This window comes from Dromiciops gliroides, chromosome 1 (assembly GCF_019393635.1).
Source record: "Dromiciops gliroides isolate mDroGli1 chromosome 1, mDroGli1.pri, whole genome shotgun sequence".
NCBI classification, from domain to species: domain Eukaryota; kingdom Metazoa; phylum Chordata; class Mammalia; order Microbiotheria; family Microbiotheriidae; genus Dromiciops; species Dromiciops gliroides.
The window spans coordinates 424,905,696-424,925,168 of NC_057861.1; the positions used below are offsets into that span (position 1 = coordinate 424,905,696).

The window sequence follows — 19,473 nt, forward strand, 5'->3', positions numbered from 1 at the left end:
AAGCACCTGCCCTGGATTTAGGAGGAACTGAATTCAAATCTGGCCCCAGACACTTGACACTTACTAGCTGCATGACCCTGGGAAAGTCATTTAACCCTCATTGCCTCGAGCAAAAAAAAAAAATCTCCCCATGGTGGTGGTGGTAGTAGTAGCAGCAGCAGCAGCAGCAGCAGTAGTAGTAGTAGTAGTAGTAATACTTGGTAGCATTTATATCACGTTCAGGTTTATGGAGCACTTTATATATGTCCTTTCATCGGATTGACACAGTGACCCTGTGAAGGAGGTGCTGTTATTAGGTTCATTTTATAGGTGAGCAAAATGAGTCTCAGATTAAAGGATTCATCAAGGATCCAAGGATCATACAACTGCTAAATCTCTGAAGTAGGATTTGAACTCAGATCTTCCTCATTCTAAATTCAGGGCTGATTTACTCTTTCCCCTCACTACCTTAGGCAATTGGTTTTTTCCTTTTCTGAAATGGACTTCAGTGAGATTTAATTTGGAGGTAGGTAGGTGGTGCAGTGAATGGAGTGCTAGGCCTGGAGTGAGGGAGACCCGAGTTAAAATTCAGCCTCTGACACTTACTAGATGTGTGACCCTGGGCAAGTCACTTAACCCTGATTTGCCCCAGTTTCCTCATGTGTAAAATGAGCTGAAGAAGGAAATGGGAAAAATACTCCAGTATCTCTGCCAAGAAAACCCCAAATGGGGCTGTGGAGAGTTGGACATGACTGAACAACAACAAAAGATTAAATTTAAGAGTCTGAAAAATAAGTGTAACTATTACACAGTCATGTCTGAGAATTGGATTATGGATGAGGATAGAATCCTGAAAACATATTTTTTTTTTTCAGATGCAGCTAGATGGCATAGTGGTTAGAATTTTGAAGTCAAGAACTCCTTACGTTCAAATCCTGTTTACTACACTTGTTAGCTGTGTGATCCTGGCTGAGTCACTTACTTACCTTCTCTCAACCTCAGTATGCTCATCTGGAAAAATGGTGATAATAATAGCACAGCATTATTTTTTCAGTTTTTCTTTATTACAAAGGAGGGTTCAAAAATCGAGATAGACCCAGGGCAGCTAGGTGGCGCAATGGATAGAGCCCCAGCCTGGGAGTCAGGAGGACCTGAGTTCAAATCCGGCCTCAGGCACTTGACATTTACTAGCTGTCTGACCCTGAGCAAGTCACTTAACCCCAATTGCCTCACCCCCCCCAAAAAAAAATGGAAATAGACCCCTAGGAAATTATTGTGGTATATAAAAAAAACCAAAAAAGTTTCAAAATGCAAAGTTAACTTCACATCTTAAACATCCATAAATGGATATTGAGACATAAATATGTCTCTGTCTATGCTTCCTTTCCCTTCCATTTTTTTTTTGAGCAAATGTTTGAGTGGGCACAAGAATATTTCCAAAAACAAACTTTTAAAGCCACCCCTCACCCCAGAGTACCCATGGAAACGTGGCATTTCCATGCCCTTTTTCCCACTTCAGTTCCTGGATTGTGTTGGATTTGTCAGATGGTATGGGTGCACATATATCATGTGCTGGTGAATTGTTTTTCTCTTCTTTATCTCTTTGACTGGCACTTTGGGTCTTTTCGGGGTTTGGCAGTTTGAGGAGCTAATCCCTTAACAGAAGCCCAAAAGAGACATTTGAAATATCTGGCCCCAGCTTTTAGTGTTGTCAGGGAAAAGCCTGCGAAATAGGCAGCCACTGTGTGATGGGTCCCTGTAGGGCCCTGCTGAGCGCTACCTGCTGCTTGTCCCGAAGGCTTGCCTTCCTGCTTCAGAGGGCAGCATTTTGTATTTAATGCATATTTAGCTGACAAAATAATGCACCATGAAAATGTGTAAATGCATATTTGCCTGAGAGACTGGAGCAGCTGAGAAAAGGGGTGTGAAGAATATAATGGATGTTTTAGAAACTTCCACAAGAGGAGAGAAAAACCATGGGCATGGGAGAAATTTAATGTCACAGCATCATAAAATTTCGGTGTAATTAGGAAGCTAGAAGTTGGGGATTGACCTACTTCAACTCTGCTTTTGAACTTCTAATGTGCTGTGAACACAGTCTCTTCTTTGGGTAGTAATGCTGGGTTCTTGCAGTGTAGTTTGCTGTTTTTTCATGGTCTTTAACATGGTTGTTTTTATATGGAATTTTTTATTATTTGGTAGTATTTTATAACTTTAATTTTCCTCCCAATTTATCCTTTTCCTTTCATTCTTTCCTTCTAAGTTATGGGAAGAGCAAAAGACTGATCATTACCTGTCACCCCCACCCCCCACCCCCATGTCCCCTGAGTTAAAGGATGTCTCAGTGGGAGGCTCCTAGGAGATGAAGTCAACCGAAAAGAACTTAAACAAACAAACAAACCATCTCCCTAAAGATAACATGAGGGTTCTGGATCCTGAAGAAGCTGGTTGTCCTTGGCTGAGATATATGGCACTTGATTATTTGCCAGAGCTTTGCTACTTGTTTAATTTTATTATTTTTTTTAATGTCTATTTAAGTCTTAGTTTTATATGACCATCTCCAAATATATACCTTCACCATCCCCTGGCTTCCTTCAAGACACAGCTCAAATCCCATCTTCTACAAGAGCCTTTCCTGGTTGTCCCCCTACCTCCAACCCCCATGTCCCACTTCTGGTGCCTTTCTTCTGAGATACCTTGATTGGGGGTGGGTCAGGGGGGGTGTTTGTTGTTGTTGTTGTTGAGATAATCAAGGTTAAATGACTTGCCCAGGGTTAGTAAGTGTCTGGGAGCATATTTTAACACAGTTGTCCTGACCTCAGGGTCAATGTCCTCTATCATCTGTGTCACCTAGCTGCCCTTCCCATTTACTCTGCATATTTTCCATTTGCTTATTTGTGTTTACTTGTTTTCCCCACCATCCCTTAGCATGTGGGCTCTCTGAAGACAAGGACCATATTCTTGCCTTGTTTAGCAAAGTGTCTGGCATAAAGTTAGTGCTTAATAAGTGCTTATTGACCAATCAGCTTGGGGTGGGAGGAGGCAATTCAGGAAAACTAACCAACACATAAACCAAATCTGATAGTATATGTGTGATGTTCGGTGCCATCTCTGCAGAAGAGAAAGGAAAGAACATTTTCTCATCTCTTCTTTGGGGACCATTTTTTTTATCATCATTCACTTTAGTTTTGGGGTTGTTCCTTCCATGTACATTGTTTTATAGTTGTATATCTTATTTTCCTTGGTTCGGCTTACTCTGCTTTATATTAGTTCATCTAAGTCTTTCCATGTTTCTCTGACTTTTTCATTTCCCATAGTGCAGTATTATTACAATGTATTGGGGCAGCTAGGTGGTACAGTGGATAGAGTGTCAGCCCTAGAATCCGGAGGACCTGAGTTCAAATGTGGCCTCAGACACTTAACACTTACTAGCTATGTGACCCTGGGCAAGTCACTTAACTCCAATTGCCTCATCAACAAAAAAGAAAGAAAGCAAGCAACAATGTATTAATGTGAAACAGTTTGTTTAACCCTTTCCCTAAGACTTCTTAAGTCTTAGAGATCAACATTGGCAAGGGTAATTCCTCAGCAGAGCTCTCTATAGTTATTAAATTAAAGGTTTGGTTTAGGGGGTGGGTGAGAATAAGAGTCAGGCATTGAGAATCCTTTAAGGTTTTGAGTAGGTATTGACATGATGCAAACATTTTGCATAAAGATTAATCTGGAAGCAATGTGCAGAATGGATTGAAGGGGGAAGAGAATGGAATTAGGAGCCTAGGTCAAGAGGCTGTAGCAGTCATTCATAGGTGAGGTGATAAAGACCTAAACTAAGTTGCAGATATAGGAAGAGCATCATGAATTAATTGCTACTTTTTTTAGTATAATAAGAGGTTCAGTAAACAAAAGGTTCATTAGATTGTATACTCCTTGGGGGCAGGGACTGTCTTTTTGCCTTTTTGTATCCCTTGTGCTTAGCATACATAGTGCCTAGCTTTAATAAATATGTGTTGATGGATAGTAAATCCATTTTGCCAATTCACATAAAGATAATGAGAACACAGTTATATTGGAAAGGCTTAATTACTTCAAGAAATCCATAATTTATTCCAACAATGTCACTACTCCCACTCATTCAGATTGCAACACATGCACACACACATACACATGCTAATAAGTGGTTTCATGAGTTGCTGTAGTCCCACAATTTGTCATTTGGTGTCTGACTTTCTGGTGATGAACATCTCTGAGCAAACTTAACTGATCCTGAATTGGCAAGTCCCAAATCTTTTTAGCATGCCAAGGTCACACAGTGCTGGAGTGGCCTTTGGGAACACAGGATCTAGATGAGGGAGGCATTAGAGTAAGACTTTAGTAAAGGAGTATAAGGCAACTGAGTGGTTCAGTGGATAGAGCACTGGACTTGGAATCAGGAAGACTCATCTTCATGAGTTCAAATTTGACTTCAGACACTTACTAGCTGTGTGACTCTGGGCAAGTCACTTAATTGTGTTTGCCTCAGTTTCTTCATCTGTAAAATGAGCTGGAGAAGGAAATAGCAAACCTGCCCCAGCATCTTTCCCAAAAAAAACCCAAATGGGGTCATGAAGAGTCAGACAGGACTGAAAATGACTAAACAACAAAAAGGACTATAAACCAGTAAACTGATGTGGATTTAACATTCTGTCTCAAGAATTCCACATTCAGTGTGTGCTCCGTGTGATAAGGTTTGATCGATGCTCAATATTATGCTGTCTACTCCTTTCATGGAAATTTAGATGAGAAATCTAGTGACAGTTTTTCTTACACTGAACTGTTTGTATGCACATGCATGCTCTTAGTGCTTTTCCACTTTCTTCTTTTCTGAAAACTGCTCCATTTTCTGAAATTTAATCCTAGTTAAGATTTCAAGATGTAACAAATATTTTGTGACATAGACTAGAGGTAAAAGGCAGTGTAGCATAATGTAAAGGCCACTGGATTTAGAGTCAGGACCTGAGTTCAAATCCCAGCTGTGCCTTTTACTACATGTTTTAACTATGATTGAATCATTTAACTTCTCTGTGTGCCTTAGTTTCTTCATGTCTAAACTGAGAAGTTACACTCAGTGATCTCTAAGGTCCCCTTCTAGTCTAAAGGATTAGATAGTGCATTGGCCTTATCCCTTTGAACTATGACAGATAGATTTCCTAACTCTTCATCCTGACATCAAACAAAGATTCGTCTATTTGCAACTTTTGCCCGTTGACCCTAGTTCTCTTTTCTGTGTCCCAGCAGTACAAATCTAATCTGTTAATGTGACAACTTTTCTAATACTTTAAGACATCCTATTGCTCCTGAGTCTTCTCTTTTTTAAGCTAAAGATCTTTAGTTCCCCAATCCGGGTGCCATCTTCCATGCAGCCTTTAGCTTATCAATATCTTTCTTGATGTGTGGTGCTCAGAAATGATGTGGTTTGACCAGGGCATAATACAGAAGGACTTTCACCTGATTCTTCCTGAAAGCTGTGCCTCTCAATGCAGCCCAAGTTTGTGACACCTCTTTGGGGTGCTGTGTCACATAGTTGACTCATGCTGAGATTTCAGCCCACTAAGACACCAGATCCTCTTCGAGTAAACTGTGGTATACCATGACTCTTCATCTTGAGTTTTTGAAGCTGATTTTTTTAACCTGAGTTTAAGACTTCATCCCTGTTAAATATCATCATATTAGATTCAGCCCAATGTTCTAGCCTGTCAAGGTATTTTTGGATCCTGCTTCTGTCATCCAGTCTATTAACTATCCTTCTAATTTGCTACATTGATAAACATACTTTCTAGGCCTCTATCCAAGTTGTTGATAGAAATGTTATACAGCTAAGAGCTAAGTATGAGTCCCTGAGGCATTTGACTAAACGTTGGCTTCCAAGTTGACAACTCACCATTGTTGACTACTCTTTGGATCCATCCATCCAAACAATTATAAATCCATCTAATTGTATTATCAACTGGTCTACATCGCTCCACTGTTTCCATGAGAATAAAAATAAATAATTTGTCAAACACCTGGCTAAAATCTGGGTAAACTATATTTGTAATATTTGCTAATCTACCAATTTAGTAACCTTGTCCACAAAGGAAATAAGATTGGACCAGCATATCCTTATTCTTGCTAAGGTCACATTGGGTCTTTGTGTTCACTTTTTTCCTTTGATAGACGTTTACAAATCATTTCTTTAGTAATACATCCTAGAGTTTTTCCGGGAATCAAAGTAAAACTCACTGACCCAATGGCTTACAAATTCAGTTCTTTGAAAATCAGTACATTTGTCCTTCAGTGTTGTAGTATCATTTCCATTTTCCATGATCTTTATTACAGTGGCTCAGGAGATCACATCTTCCAATTATTTAAGTACAGAAGGATCTCATTAATCTAGGTTAGGTCACTTAAATTAATCAAGAGCTGCTAGGCATAATAATGATAATTACTAGCATTATATAGCACCTCCTATGGGCCAGGCCCCATGCCTACTGATTAATAAATATCTCATTTGATCCTCACAACAACTCTGGAGAATAGGTGCTAATATTAACCCCGTTTTACTATTAAGGAAACTGAGGCAAACAGAGGTTAAGTGATTTGTCCAGAGTCACCCTTCTAGTAAGTGACTGATGCTGTATTTGAACCCGGGTCTTTTTTAGGCTCAGCTCTATCCACTGCACCACCTTATATTAGATATCAGATCTATGTTAATCATTCTTGTTTGTCTTTTCTAGTCTAAAGGACATATCTTTGACAAAGAAAACATAAGAAAAATAAAAAGCAACAACAATCTACTCTTCTCTCTGTAGACATTTTTCATTATCCTATTCATCTTGAACAGTGCTCCTATGCCTTCTTGGTCTTCCTCTTTCCCCTAGTATCACTAAGAAATAATCCACCCCCCCCCATCTTGTTTTTTGCTTTCATCACTGTCTTTGGTTCATTCTGATATTTAGTACTCCTAATGCTCTTGTTATAGGATTTTGCCACACTTTTGTATTTATCTTCTGTTATATGTCCATCTTTTCAACTGATACACACACACACACACACACACACACACACACACACACACGTGTGTGTGTATGTGTATATATACATCTCATTTAAAATCTAACGTGGTTGTTGAATTATCTGTACATTTACATTAGTGTCTTCAAACAATTCCCACTATTACTCCTCGATGGAATTGTTTTCATTTATATCTTCACAAATTCTTGAGAATTGCCCATCCATACTTGCCTCACTTCCTCTCAAAGATTTTAGTCTGTGGGATCCCACCTGTCTTTCCATATGAACCCTTAGAAGTCTGCTCTTCACAAATCTTGGTTGCAAATTATACTGTGACTAGTTTTGCTGCCTGTTTCTATCATAAACTTGAGGATAATGGTCCTTTCTACCCCAGAAATGACTTCTTCCTTATTAGTGAGAATCAGATGCAGGATAGAATTCTTACTTGATGGTTCTTGCACCATTTGAAGAATGAATTTGTCATGTAGGCAAGTCAAGAAGTTAATAGATGCTCTCCTTTTGAGAGGGAATGAGAGAGACAGAAATATTCAGAAAAGTCCTGAGTAATTGGCTATATTATAATGCTTCTTTGCCAGATTTTTTATCTCTTTCCTAAGACCTCATCTATTTTCTTCCTATGTCCAGGTGGTCTGTAGGTGGTCTCCAATGATAAAATTTCTTCTACTTCTCTCTCCATTTATCTTGAACCAAATGCTCTTCATCATATTTCCCTTTTATGGTGCATATATTTCTTCACATGCATATACTTTCTTAAGTAGACAGTACTACTCCCTCCTCCTTTTTATTTATTCATATATCCAAAGCAGTACTCTAGTCCAAAATTTCATCCTGCTAGGTCTCAATGATACCCATGAGGTCAAATTTGTCTCTTGCATTAGGACCTCTATTTCTTCTTGCTTTTTGCCTATACTTTGTTCATTTGTTTATAGCATTTTGTGACCATGGGCTTTACAACTGATTCCTTTCCTGGATTGTATTTACCATGAATTTCTGCATATCTAAACTGATATCCTTATTTCTCTATGTATTATCTAACTTGATGAATGCACATAGACAGTTTTCTCCCTCCCCTATCCTTTTCATTTAAAAACCATATTGTGTGGGGCAGCTAGGTGGTGCAGTGGATAAAGCACTGGCCCTGGATTCAGGAGGACCAGAGTTCAAATGTGACCTCAGACATTTGCCACTTACTAGCTGTGCGACCCTGGGAAAGTCACTTAACCCTCATTGCCCCGCAAAAAACCAAAAACCAAAATAAAAATCATATTGTGGCCTTCCTCAGAGCAATCTTAGGAAGACAGTATATGCAGGTTATTTTCTTCAGGAGTTTAAGACCATATCTACAAGAGGAACAAGGTTTAACTTGTAAGGAAGGAAGGTTCTAGACAACACAAAGAAGAATTTTAGTTGTAGATTAATGATGAGAAGCTCTTGGTTCATATAATAATTAGGAAAATAGTACTACTATTAGACATCAAGGAGACTCTTAATGGCATGGGCAATGAAACCATTGTTTGGGTGTCCCTAGGTGGCCATTTAGGAGAAATAACAAGTTATCTTCATACATACATACATTTGCTGGAGGCAGAGAGGTAGACTAAGTGAGCTCTGTGATTCCATTACAAATCTTATCTCTTTTTATATACTATGTACATATTTTAAATGTTTCAGGCCAAGTATACCCTTTAAAATGGCAAGTGCTCTTTTTGAATCATGAACTGAATATACAGAACATTGTTTTCCCAAATTGTGCCTTTATGCTCTGTTGGCATGAAGAAGTCTACAAATTCACAAATTTGATAAATTTTAGTCTCATGCTGTATGAATCCATAAAACAAATTCAGCAATTTCAGACTTAAGAATTCATACTACATAGACACTAATTCCTTCCTAATTACATATGTAATCCAGTGAAATTACATTACGCATTTGTTATCATTCAAAACAAACTCATCATTATCTTTATCACTGTAAGAAATATCATTGTCACAGCAAATTCCTCCTCTGGAATTTTTTTTTTATTTGTGTATAATGATCATGTCTTTATGGGGACAATGAACCTAGTTCCTCAGGTTCACCATAATGTGGTTTTCAGATGTTACATCATCAATCTCTGAAAAAAAATGGGAGAAATAATGGGAAAAATTAACAAAAGAAAAATTGAACCCACGGGATTATTACTGAAGTAATCAAATATCTTCCTGACAGTTGTTTGGGGGAATTGTTTCCTTTGGTCCTGATGACGGACTGAGAATTGAAGATGTCTCTGCTTCTCTCTGGCTATGCTTTTCTCTGGCTCTGGCTTTCTTTTCTCCTGCTCTTCCTCCCTCTTGTCCTATGAATTTAGCCACCTATCTGCCTCAAGCATTTGAGTCTCCTCATTTTCTCTCATGCTCCCCCAGGTGGTGCTTATGAAGTAAAGCAACACCAATTTTTCCGTTCCCTGGACTGGAATAGTTTGCTGAGACAGAAGGCAGAATTCATCCCTCAGCTAGAATCAGAAGACGACACAAGTTACTTCGATAGTACGTATTATCTTAAAATATAAGTGAATGCAGCATGACTAACATGGAAATAAGTTGGCATGACTGCACGTATATAACCTATATACATTGCTTGACTTCTCAATGAGAGGGAGGGAGAGAATTTGGAACTCAAAAGTTTTTTAAATGAATGTTAAAAATTACTTGTGTTTGGGGGAAATAGTAAAGATATTTTTAAAAATTAAAAATATGTAAGTGAATGATGTGTATGTAACAAGAAATCATCCAAGTGTTTGACATTACAGTGGGAACTTTCTGGAGAGGCCAGATGTTCTTAGTGGGAACAGCTCTACAGTTGGAGTCAGAGAACTCAGGTTCATATTCCAGCTCAGCTGTGTTCTACACATGTAACTTTAGACGAGTCTCTGTGGGCCTCAGTTTCCACATCTGTAAAATAAGGCTTTTGGCCAATGTTACCACTAAGGCCCTCCCACTTCTAAATCCTTATGGATGGAATCTTTAATAGATTGTGGTAACTGTCTCCTGCAAAATGGGGGTTCGAAGTGAGCTTGACTGTTCACCATTTTTCTGCAGCTCGTTCAGAGAAGTATCACCATATGGAAACAGAAGAAGAAGATGATACCAATGATGAAGATTTTAATTTGGAAATACGGCAATTTTCTTCGTGCTCCCATAGGTTTTCCAAAGTAAGTCAAAACTGCCCCTAGATTCCAGGAAGCCAATGCTTGGAAAGATTTTGCAAAGACTCCTTATCCTACCTGCTTGCCTCCAGGCAGGAGGATGCCTAAACTACCTTGACTGAGGGATCACCTGTCCTGTCAGTAACATATACATATACATACATATTTACATGTTTAGTTATTTAAATTTATTTATATATTATATGTAATATATTTCTAACCTGTAATATAATATATAATATTTCTCTATATATAAATGTGTGCATACATACTCTTTGGGGGGGAAATTCAGATAGATGGACGGACAGAGTGTGTGTGTATGTGTGTGTGTGTGTGTGTATGAGAACATATGTATACACACATTTATACATATATATGTGTTATATATACACGTACACACACATAGATAAATGGATAGGGGTGGATGGATGGATAGACAGTCAGATGGACAGATAGGTGGAAGGACAGAGACAGACAGACAGATAGATAGATAGATAGATAGATAGATAGATAGATAGATAGATATTCTCCTCTTCTCTCTGCACTCCCCCCTGGAAGAATAGCTCAGCCTTTCTTCATAACCTGATCAAAGTCTCACAGCACAGGGAGAAAATTCTCCCGTGTGCCCATCATTGTCTTTCCTACTGTAAATTAAACCAGTTGTTGTAGTTGGAGCCCAGCATTTGTGGAGATGAGAATACCTGCATGCCCGACCTCACTAAAGTGACTGTAAAGAAGGCATTGTATAAATATGAGCTGTTCAATAGTTTATTTTCAGTCACTTATAGGCTGGTGACATTGAGAAAATGACCTGGTGTGCTTCTATTTGCCTTGGGCTTTTGTTCCAGTCCTGAAACCATCACCCTTACCCTCAATTTGCCAGAGTCCAAAGAGTGTCCATAGTCAAATACTAGGTGTCATGGGGACTTATCAGAAGGGAAGGCCTTGAGCTTACAGTCCAATACTTTTTTAAAATAGTGTATAAGCACAAGTAATAGAAACATGCTAACATAATCATGAATTCATGGTCTACTGGGAAGAGCATCGTGAATGTGTAGCCAGAAGACCTGGGTTTGAATAACAGCCATGCCTAAAAGCCATTCAATCTACCCTTTTCATTTTAGGCATGACAAAACTAAAACTCTGAGTGTTTAACTTACTCCAAATCATCTATAAAATGAAGAAGGTAGACTTTATGATCTCCATGCCCCTTCCACAAATGTGGCACAATGGGAAGAGTTCTGAGATAGAAGATCTGGGTTCTACTCCCTAAGCAAGTGCATTAAACTGAGTTCCTTGAAAACAGTCTGGGTTATTTGGGGATTTGGGGTTTTTTTTGGTTTTTGGTTTTGTTGGTTGGTTGATTGGGATTTTTTGCCTTTCTTTGTAGTCTGAGCACTTAGCACAGGGTCTGGAACATAATTGGTGCTTTTAAAAATGCTTGTTTATTTGACTATTGATTGTCTTCTGTTGGCCTCAGTTTCCTCATCTGTAAAATAAGGCCCCTGAAGTATCTTTTCTACTCTGAATCTATGCCCCTGTGATTCTCTCTCTTTTTTTTTTTTTTTTTGGTGAGGCAATTGGGGTTAAGTGACTTAAGTAACTTGCCCAGGGTCACACAGCTAGTAAGTGTTAAGTGTCTGAGGCCGGATTTGAACTCAGGTACTCCTGACTCCAGGGCTGGTGCTCTATCCACTGTGCCACCTAGCTGCCCCTCCCCTGTGATTCTAATAATTTTAAATAGGGGCTTTTTTTGCAAGTGGAAATGTGGGGTGATTGGGAGCCTGGTAGAGTTATCTCAAGGAGGAGGCAAGTTTTACATAGTAAAGAGGCATTCCAGGAAAGAAGTGATTGTTCATAAGTGAGATCAGTAGGTTTGAAGAAGCAAATATTAACTGAAGTGTAATGGGGCCTGAGTACAGTTGAGTATGTGGAATGAGAGGGGATGCTGTGATTCTAGTAGAGTCCAAAGGCCAACTGGAGAGTTGTCATTTGATTCAAGGGGAACTGAGATCTGTTGTTGAATTCTGAAAAGGCTTGGAGGCTATCAAAGGGACAATGCCTGAGGAAAAGAATCATTGCTGCTGTGTATCAATAGCTTGGGGGAAGAAGGGAAGCTGGAGATAGGGAGGGGTCTCTAGGACAGGTTTACCTTTTATCTGGAGGTGAAGTGATTTGGCTGGAAGGCAGAAATACAGAGTTAACTGGTAACTTCCCAGTTCTATAGATTTGGCTGCCAGCGTTTCAAATGAAATGGTGTGGTTTCTGTGTAGTGTTTAATACCTTCAGAGGTTTTTTCTGCCTTTTAAAAAATTAGTTAATATGCAGAGAATACTCCATTATACTTTGATGACTCCATGCTCTTCCTATCTACTATTGCATATAGCACCCCATCCATGCCTTCTCATCATCTATAAATCTTATACATGTTCCTTACTATTCAGTAAGTGCATTACCTAGTTTTTTGAATATACACAGGCAGCTTTGGGGTGCAGTGGATTGAGCGCCAGGCCTGGAGTGAGGAAGACACATCTTCCAGAGTTCAAATCTGGCCTCAGACACTTCCTAGCTTTGTGACCCTGGGCAAGTTACTCAACCTTGTTTACGTCAGTTTCAAAATCTGTAAAATGAGCTGGAGAAGGAAATAGCAAACCACTTCAATATCTTAGTCAATGTAAAAAAAGTTAATTATTAATTATAACTAACCTAGAAAAATTATAATAACTGTACTTATGAAAAATTATAATTGGGCCATAAGTCCCTTCGTGGTTGCCATTCAAATGTAAAAATATTTTATTAACTAGGCCTAATTTTAGGGGCCAAAGCTGACTGGGATACTTTATCTGGGACTGTTGACTATTTGGCTATCTGACTACTATTAATTTAATGTGGGCCATTTATAAAGTTCCACCACACTGCTCCACTCCCAAAATTGATAAGCAAAAGATTAAGAAGCTTCTTAATTAAATAATCAAAGCAGAGTTTATTTATGAGATACTATTTAAAATTAAGAATACAGGGAGATAAAATGTACAACCTGACTGCATTGCAGTGCATCTCTTTCCACTGGGTCTCTTTCCCACCTGCTGCACTTGGAACTTCTTTAATACAATAAGGGCCTTAGCCGCCTCTTGCCTTCGGGCACTCAGGTTCTTTATTCTAACTCCCAGCCCCTTTCACTTTGTAAATACCCCTGCTTCTAACTTTCCTCTCCTTACTGCCACCACTGAACCCCTGTGTTTCTCTCTCACCTTCTGTCTATCTGCTCCATCAGTCTGCCCTTCATCAGTCTGCCCTTTGGCCTCTCTTTTGCCGCCCCTCTAATCTTGTCCGCCGGCCTTTCCTCCTTGCTCCTAGTCCTTTAGCCTTCTCCTGCGTCCTTCTAGCCCCGCCCCCCCCCCGCCCGCCCCCGTCTCTGTCTCTAATCTGCCCCGCTCCAACCTTTCTAATCTCGTCAGCCGCCTCCCAGTCCTCCTCTGGGCCTCTATCCCCAGTCTAACCCCCAGGTATATATATATCTTTGCTCCACTCAAATCTCGAGGCTTTTTACACCCACACACCAAGCTAATCTGCCAGCCAGGGCTGCGGCTGGGGCTGGGGGGATGCTCGAGCCTCACGTGCCTCAGCACAGCCTACCTCAGAGCTCAGCTTGGACAAGCCCAGGATATCTCAGATACCTCTGCTCAGGACGGAGGTTCCCAGCTGTCTGACCTGGTGTCTTGTACAGCCCACGGGGCTTTTTGGCTCAGCTGAAGCAGAGGGGGAGGGGCACCAGCACCTCCCACACAGAAGAGACCCTGAGGGCCTAAGGCTTTCTAATCTCAGCCTAAAGATAGGGTCTCCAAATCAAAATAAATTTCCACACCAAGAAAACCCCCAGTGGGCTCACAGAGAGTTGGACATGACTAAAACAACTTAGCAATGGCAGCAGCGGCAGAGTACAGTGAAAAGAATGCTGGATTTGGTCAGATTCTACCCCCATCACTGCCTGTATCTTCCTCGGCAAGCCACCTCACACTATAGGCTTCAGTTTCCTTATCTATAAAATGAGATGAGGGTAGATGGTTCCTTCTAGGTCTAAAGCTGTAATCCTCTGATACAGTAAGAACTTAATATCTGTTGAATAAAAAAGAGGTTACTATCATGTGGCACATTTACAGAGAATGGAATAAAGACATTGAGACAGTAATAGATCCACGTCTGGGAGTCAAGAGCTTAGACTATGTCAGGAGCTTGTCAGAGCTGTCTCCCAGATGAAGTTTTGGGTTTTTCTTTTTTTTTTCTGGGCTGCCTTCATCCCAGTAACTAACACTGCCTCCCTCTCCTCCACTACTCTGACAAAGCCTTCTCCAGCATATACAATCTCTGCACCCACCCCTGACCCCTACTGCCACCCTCACCACCACCAGCGCCTTGTTACAGGATGGCTGCAAGGTTGCTCCAAGCTAACAGAGTGGATCCAAGTAGTACCCTGTGGGTTGATTCAGCTTGCTTAATCTTCTCTTTTGTGACATTTGCTCATCCTTATGGGAGGGTGATGGCTCTCTAAAGGCAGTCTGAGATCTCTCATGATGACAAGCTTTATCTCTGCAGGGACCCCAGTGCCACAGTGAGCAAAGTTGACAGTCTGTATGTGTGATTTGTAAGCTAAACAAAAACCACTGATTTTTTTATGACCAAAATACGTGCTGTCTTTTTTCCTAAATCTTTGAAGCAAGTAATTTATTCTTTTCTTTACAGTCAATGCCAGTTCATTTTTCTGTTTCCCACCCCTGACTGGTGGCCATTAAATCTCTCTCTCTGATATTTTTTTTGATTGACTTTATGGTTAAGAAGTAATCTAAGATGTGCATTGATCCTCTGACCTAGAAACCCCAAAGCATCTATGGATTTTGTTTGCAGACACAAAGTTCATACAGGGAAATGATGAGAAGAGTTGATGAATTCATAACAACAACAAAAAAAAGGTTATTCATTGACTCCACACCTCAGCAGAAAGGAGAAGCATTCAGACACTGCTTTCTTAACATAGATTCCTTGAATTCAGACTTCAGTCATAGTGCCTCATAAAAAATAAAAAAGACAAATCCTGACATTATAACACAAAGAATTTGTTAATGATTAAGGACTTTTCTCTCTTAGGTTTTTAGCAGCATAGACCGAATAACTCGGAATCCTGGAGAAGAGAAAGAAGATTCAGGAGATAAAACAAAGAGTACAGCTCTACCATCTGTGGAGACATTGAGTTGGAGTTCAGAGTATTCTGAAATGTAGGTAGAAATGTCTGTTTTAAAAAGTTACAAAATTGCTGGCCACAAGACCTGGCTATCCTATCCAATACCTCCTCCAAGTCCGGTTATATTCTCCAGCTGTTTGTTTTTCATCTGATCTCTTAAAAAATCAATATTTTAGCAGGTTTTCCCACCTTCCTTCTTTTCTTTCTTTCTCACTCTCTCTTTCTGGTTTTTTCTCTCCCTTCCCTCCCACTCTCTTCTTTTTCTTGCTCTCCTTTTTCTCTTTCTTTCTTTCTCACTCTCTCTTTCTGGTTTTTTCTCTCCCTTCCCTCCCACTCTCTTCTTTTTCTTGCTCTCCTTTTTCTCTTTCTTTCTTTCTCACTCTCTCTTTCCTTTTTTTTTTTGTAATTTAAGGCAACAGTTATCCACATCGAACTCTTCTGATACTGAGAGTAATAGACACAGACTCAGCTCAGGCTTGCTTCCCAAACTGGCTATTTCAACTGAGGGAGAACAAAGTGAGCCAGTTGCGTGCCCTAGAGAATCTAGGGAGGAGCCTGAGAAGCCAGCACTTCCATCTGAAGAATCTGCCCAAGATGAACCTGAGGTCACCACGCCTGCAAGCACCATTAGCAGCTCCACACTCTCTGGTAAGGAGTTTGGCTTTGAGGTTTCTGCCAATTCAACACCATCTGGTTGGTTAGGAAGTGGTTTCTTTGCCCTGGGGATATCCAGGGCCAGCCTTGGACAAGGCATTATTACCTCAGTTATGTAACTATTGGAATGACGCCACCTGCTGGAGACTTACTGTAGGAAAGCTCCAACATGAGGAGAGGGCCTCTGAGGGCAGGACCATGTGGCTTTCTTTGAAGTCAGGAAGTGACATTGGCTTGTGGGAGGAGGAAGGGGGAGGCTGGCGTGCTGGGTCGCTCTCTTTCCTGAGGATTCTGGTAGAGAAGGGAGCTAGGAATGCTCTCTCCCTTTAATAGATAGATGAATCTAGGCCTTTCTCTCTCTCTTTACCAAATTCTTATTCTCCTTAATAAATGCTTAAAAGTCTAAAACTCTTGCTAAAGCTTATAATTTATTGGCGACCACTCATTAGATATTTTAGACAATATAGCTAGAATTTTAGCCCTTACAGTTACCAGGTTTCATTAAGGACCCCCTAACAGCAGATAGCTCTGTGTCACTCAAATTCTACCTAATCATCTTCATCACTACTGTTGTCTTTGGCATACATACATACATATATACATACATACATACATACATACATACATACATACATACACAGTTACCTTAATCTTAAGGCATGGCTTTCATTTTCATAGGTGACATGAGTTTCTTTTTAAATAATAATAAACATTTTTGTTTAAAGTTTTGAGTTCCAAATTTTATCCCTCCTTCCTCCCTCCCTGAGGTGGTAAGCAATCAGATATAGGTGCAATTATGGTAACGTTAATTTTAATGAAAGATGAATATTAAATGTTAATTTTTTTCAAACTATTGAATTCAACCCTGATGGAGTGCATGATTGATTGTTCAAATGGAATTTGACTGCAAATTTGCTCATAGACTCATAAGATCCATTTAATTAAATTCAACCAGTATTTATGGAGCACCTACTGTGTGCAAGGTTCTGTGCTAATGGCTAAAGATACAGAAACAAAACAATCCTTGCCCCTTAGGAGCTTATATTCCAGGGGAAGAGGTCGTCAACATGTACAAGATAGAGACACAATAATTTAGAAAGATGGAGTCCTGATAACTGGCAGGGGAAGGGGATGGGTGGGCACAATCCAGAAAGGTCTGATGTAAGAGGTACCATTGAAGCTAAGCTTGGATAGGAGCTTAGAAAAGGTGATTTAAAGGTCTTTTGGTCCAACCTTCCACCTATTGTTAAAATCCCTTCCACAATCACTATGACAGATTTCCAATTCAGCCTTTGCTTAGATGCTTCCAGTAACAAGGTACTCGGTACCTAAAATAGTAACTCATTCATTAGAAAGTCTTTCTTTCCAGTTTAGGGTCCTGTAGATGATGCTAGAACCCACAGGACATCCTTGACTCTGTTCATAAAATAAAAGATCCTGGCAGAGGCCTTATTGCTTTCCATGAGATCATAGTCTCTTAGAATTGAAAAGGTTATCAGAGGTCATCTAGTACAAACCATCCCCTACCGTTTACAACATGAAGGCCCTCTAAGTTATCCCCAAAATAGGCATCTAGCATCTACTTTGGAGATTTCCAGAGTCAGGGAATTGCCTTCGTGGATAGCTCTGGTTGTTATTGCCATCACATGGGGTTCTCAGCAGAATACAAGATCTGGAAGTTCTTAACAGACTTGGAGAGACCTCGAGTGTGGGTCGAGTGACTGTAAGTAAATCCTTCATTTGAGGAACAGCCTAGCCAAAATTCAAAGAAGTGTATCATCAACTTAGAGGCAAGGTGGTTAAATTTTCAGCCACAGAAACTCTTGAATGCCATCTCTTAAAGTTATAGAGGAGGGAGTACCTACAACATTGATGACCTCACAAATCACTGACCTGTCTGATGATTAAGAGAAACAGTATGGCATAGTGAATAGAGACTGGCCTGGAAGCTGGGAAGACCTGGGTTTAAGTCTCGGACACATACTGGTTATGTGACCCTGAGCTAGTAACCTCTCTGTCCCCAGGCAATTCTCAAAGTCAGCTATAAATGAGAGAGAAAGTGCCAGCCTGCATTGGTAGATGGCATTCCTTCACCAGGACATCCCTATACCAATCTCATAAGTCCTATCCCTGGGCCTACTACTCATTTCCTTATATGAAACCCAAAATCTGCCTCATGGCCCCTTCCCTGACAGTAACTTCTATCCATTGTTCCTAGTCCCTCCCCTGCTTTCTGGGGCCAAGTAGAACAAATCTAATCTCTCTTCCATAAATATTTGAAGAGAGTGAGACTGATGACGTTTTGTTTTTTTTGTTTGTTTGTTTTTTTTGGTGAGGCAACTGGGGCCAAGTGACTTGCCCAGGGTCACACAGCTAGTAAGTGTTAAGTGTCTGAGGCCGGATTTGAACTCAGGTACTCCTGACTCCAGGGCCGGTGCCTTATCCATTGTACCACCTAGCTGCCCCCGAGACTGATGACTTTTGCAACTCTGCCTCAGGTAAATAATTCGTGGGCTAGTCAAAACATCACCCCCATGGTATCATTGGTCCTCTTTAAAAACAAAGCTTTGTAGCTGTCCTATGTCTTAAAATTTGGATTTAAAGTTGCCTGATTCATATATAATATTCATTGAATGCAATTCCTCAGACACTTAACAAGTCCTTACCATGTGCTAGACATGTGAAGGGCTGAGGAGGCAAAGCCAAAAATGAAATCAGTCATGCCCTCACCTCAGGAAGCTTGTGCTTTTATTGAACAAATCTGTTGAAGAAACAAAAGAATACCTGGACTGATTATTTTAATGAAGTAGTCTAATTGGCCAGTTCTATGTATAGGTGACTGGGAATTTGATGACCCATACTTCCAAGAACCTAGAATTATCCAGTATGGAAAGATGGAAAGAGAACTGACTCTGGAGTAAAAGGACTTGGCTTCAAATTCTGCCCCTTCTGCTTACTACCTATGTGACTTCGTAGAAGTAACTTAACCTCTAGGACTTCAGCTAATTAATCTGTAAAATAAGGGATCTGAATGGGATAGAATTTAAGACCCCTACTTCTAAACCTATGACCCTGTGACTCCATCTTCTTCATATCTCTTCTTCACTTTTTCTTGTTGGACATCATCAAACACTTCAAGTTGAAATTTCTAACCAATCATGTAACAACTTAGAATGTAAGGGGTGGGGGCAGAGGGGACCAGCCCAGGAGTCTGTTGGACCTGTGTTCTCATCCAGCCACAGATACTTATTAGTTTTGTGACTTTGGCAAGTCACTTAATCCTGATGGCCCCTCGTACCCCGCCAAAAAAGGGGGAAAAGAAAAGAGAAAAAAAAAGAAAGAAATGTAAGGAGGGAGGGGCGGTGCCCAT

The 19,473-nt window shown here is 40.2% G+C and overlaps 1 protein-coding gene across 5 annotated transcripts in view; it reads left to right on the forward strand.

The window, feature by feature from the left end:
- The window catches only part of MAST4 (microtubule associated serine/threonine kinase family member 4), an 808,011-nt gene that overhangs the window by 761,765 nt on the left and 26,773 nt on the right, over positions 1–19,473 (forward strand). For all 5 annotated transcript variants that reach the window (XM_043988945.1, XM_043988953.1, XM_043988971.1 and 2 more), the window contains 4 exons: positions 9,432–9,554; positions 10,107–10,219; positions 15,356–15,483; positions 15,862–16,097. In XM_043988945.1, the coding sequence (XP_043844880.1) occupies positions 9,432–9,554; positions 10,107–10,219; positions 15,356–15,483; positions 15,862–16,097 (600 nt within the window). The remainder of the gene's footprint in view (positions 1–9,431; positions 9,555–10,106; positions 10,220–15,355; positions 15,484–15,861; positions 16,098–19,473) is intronic.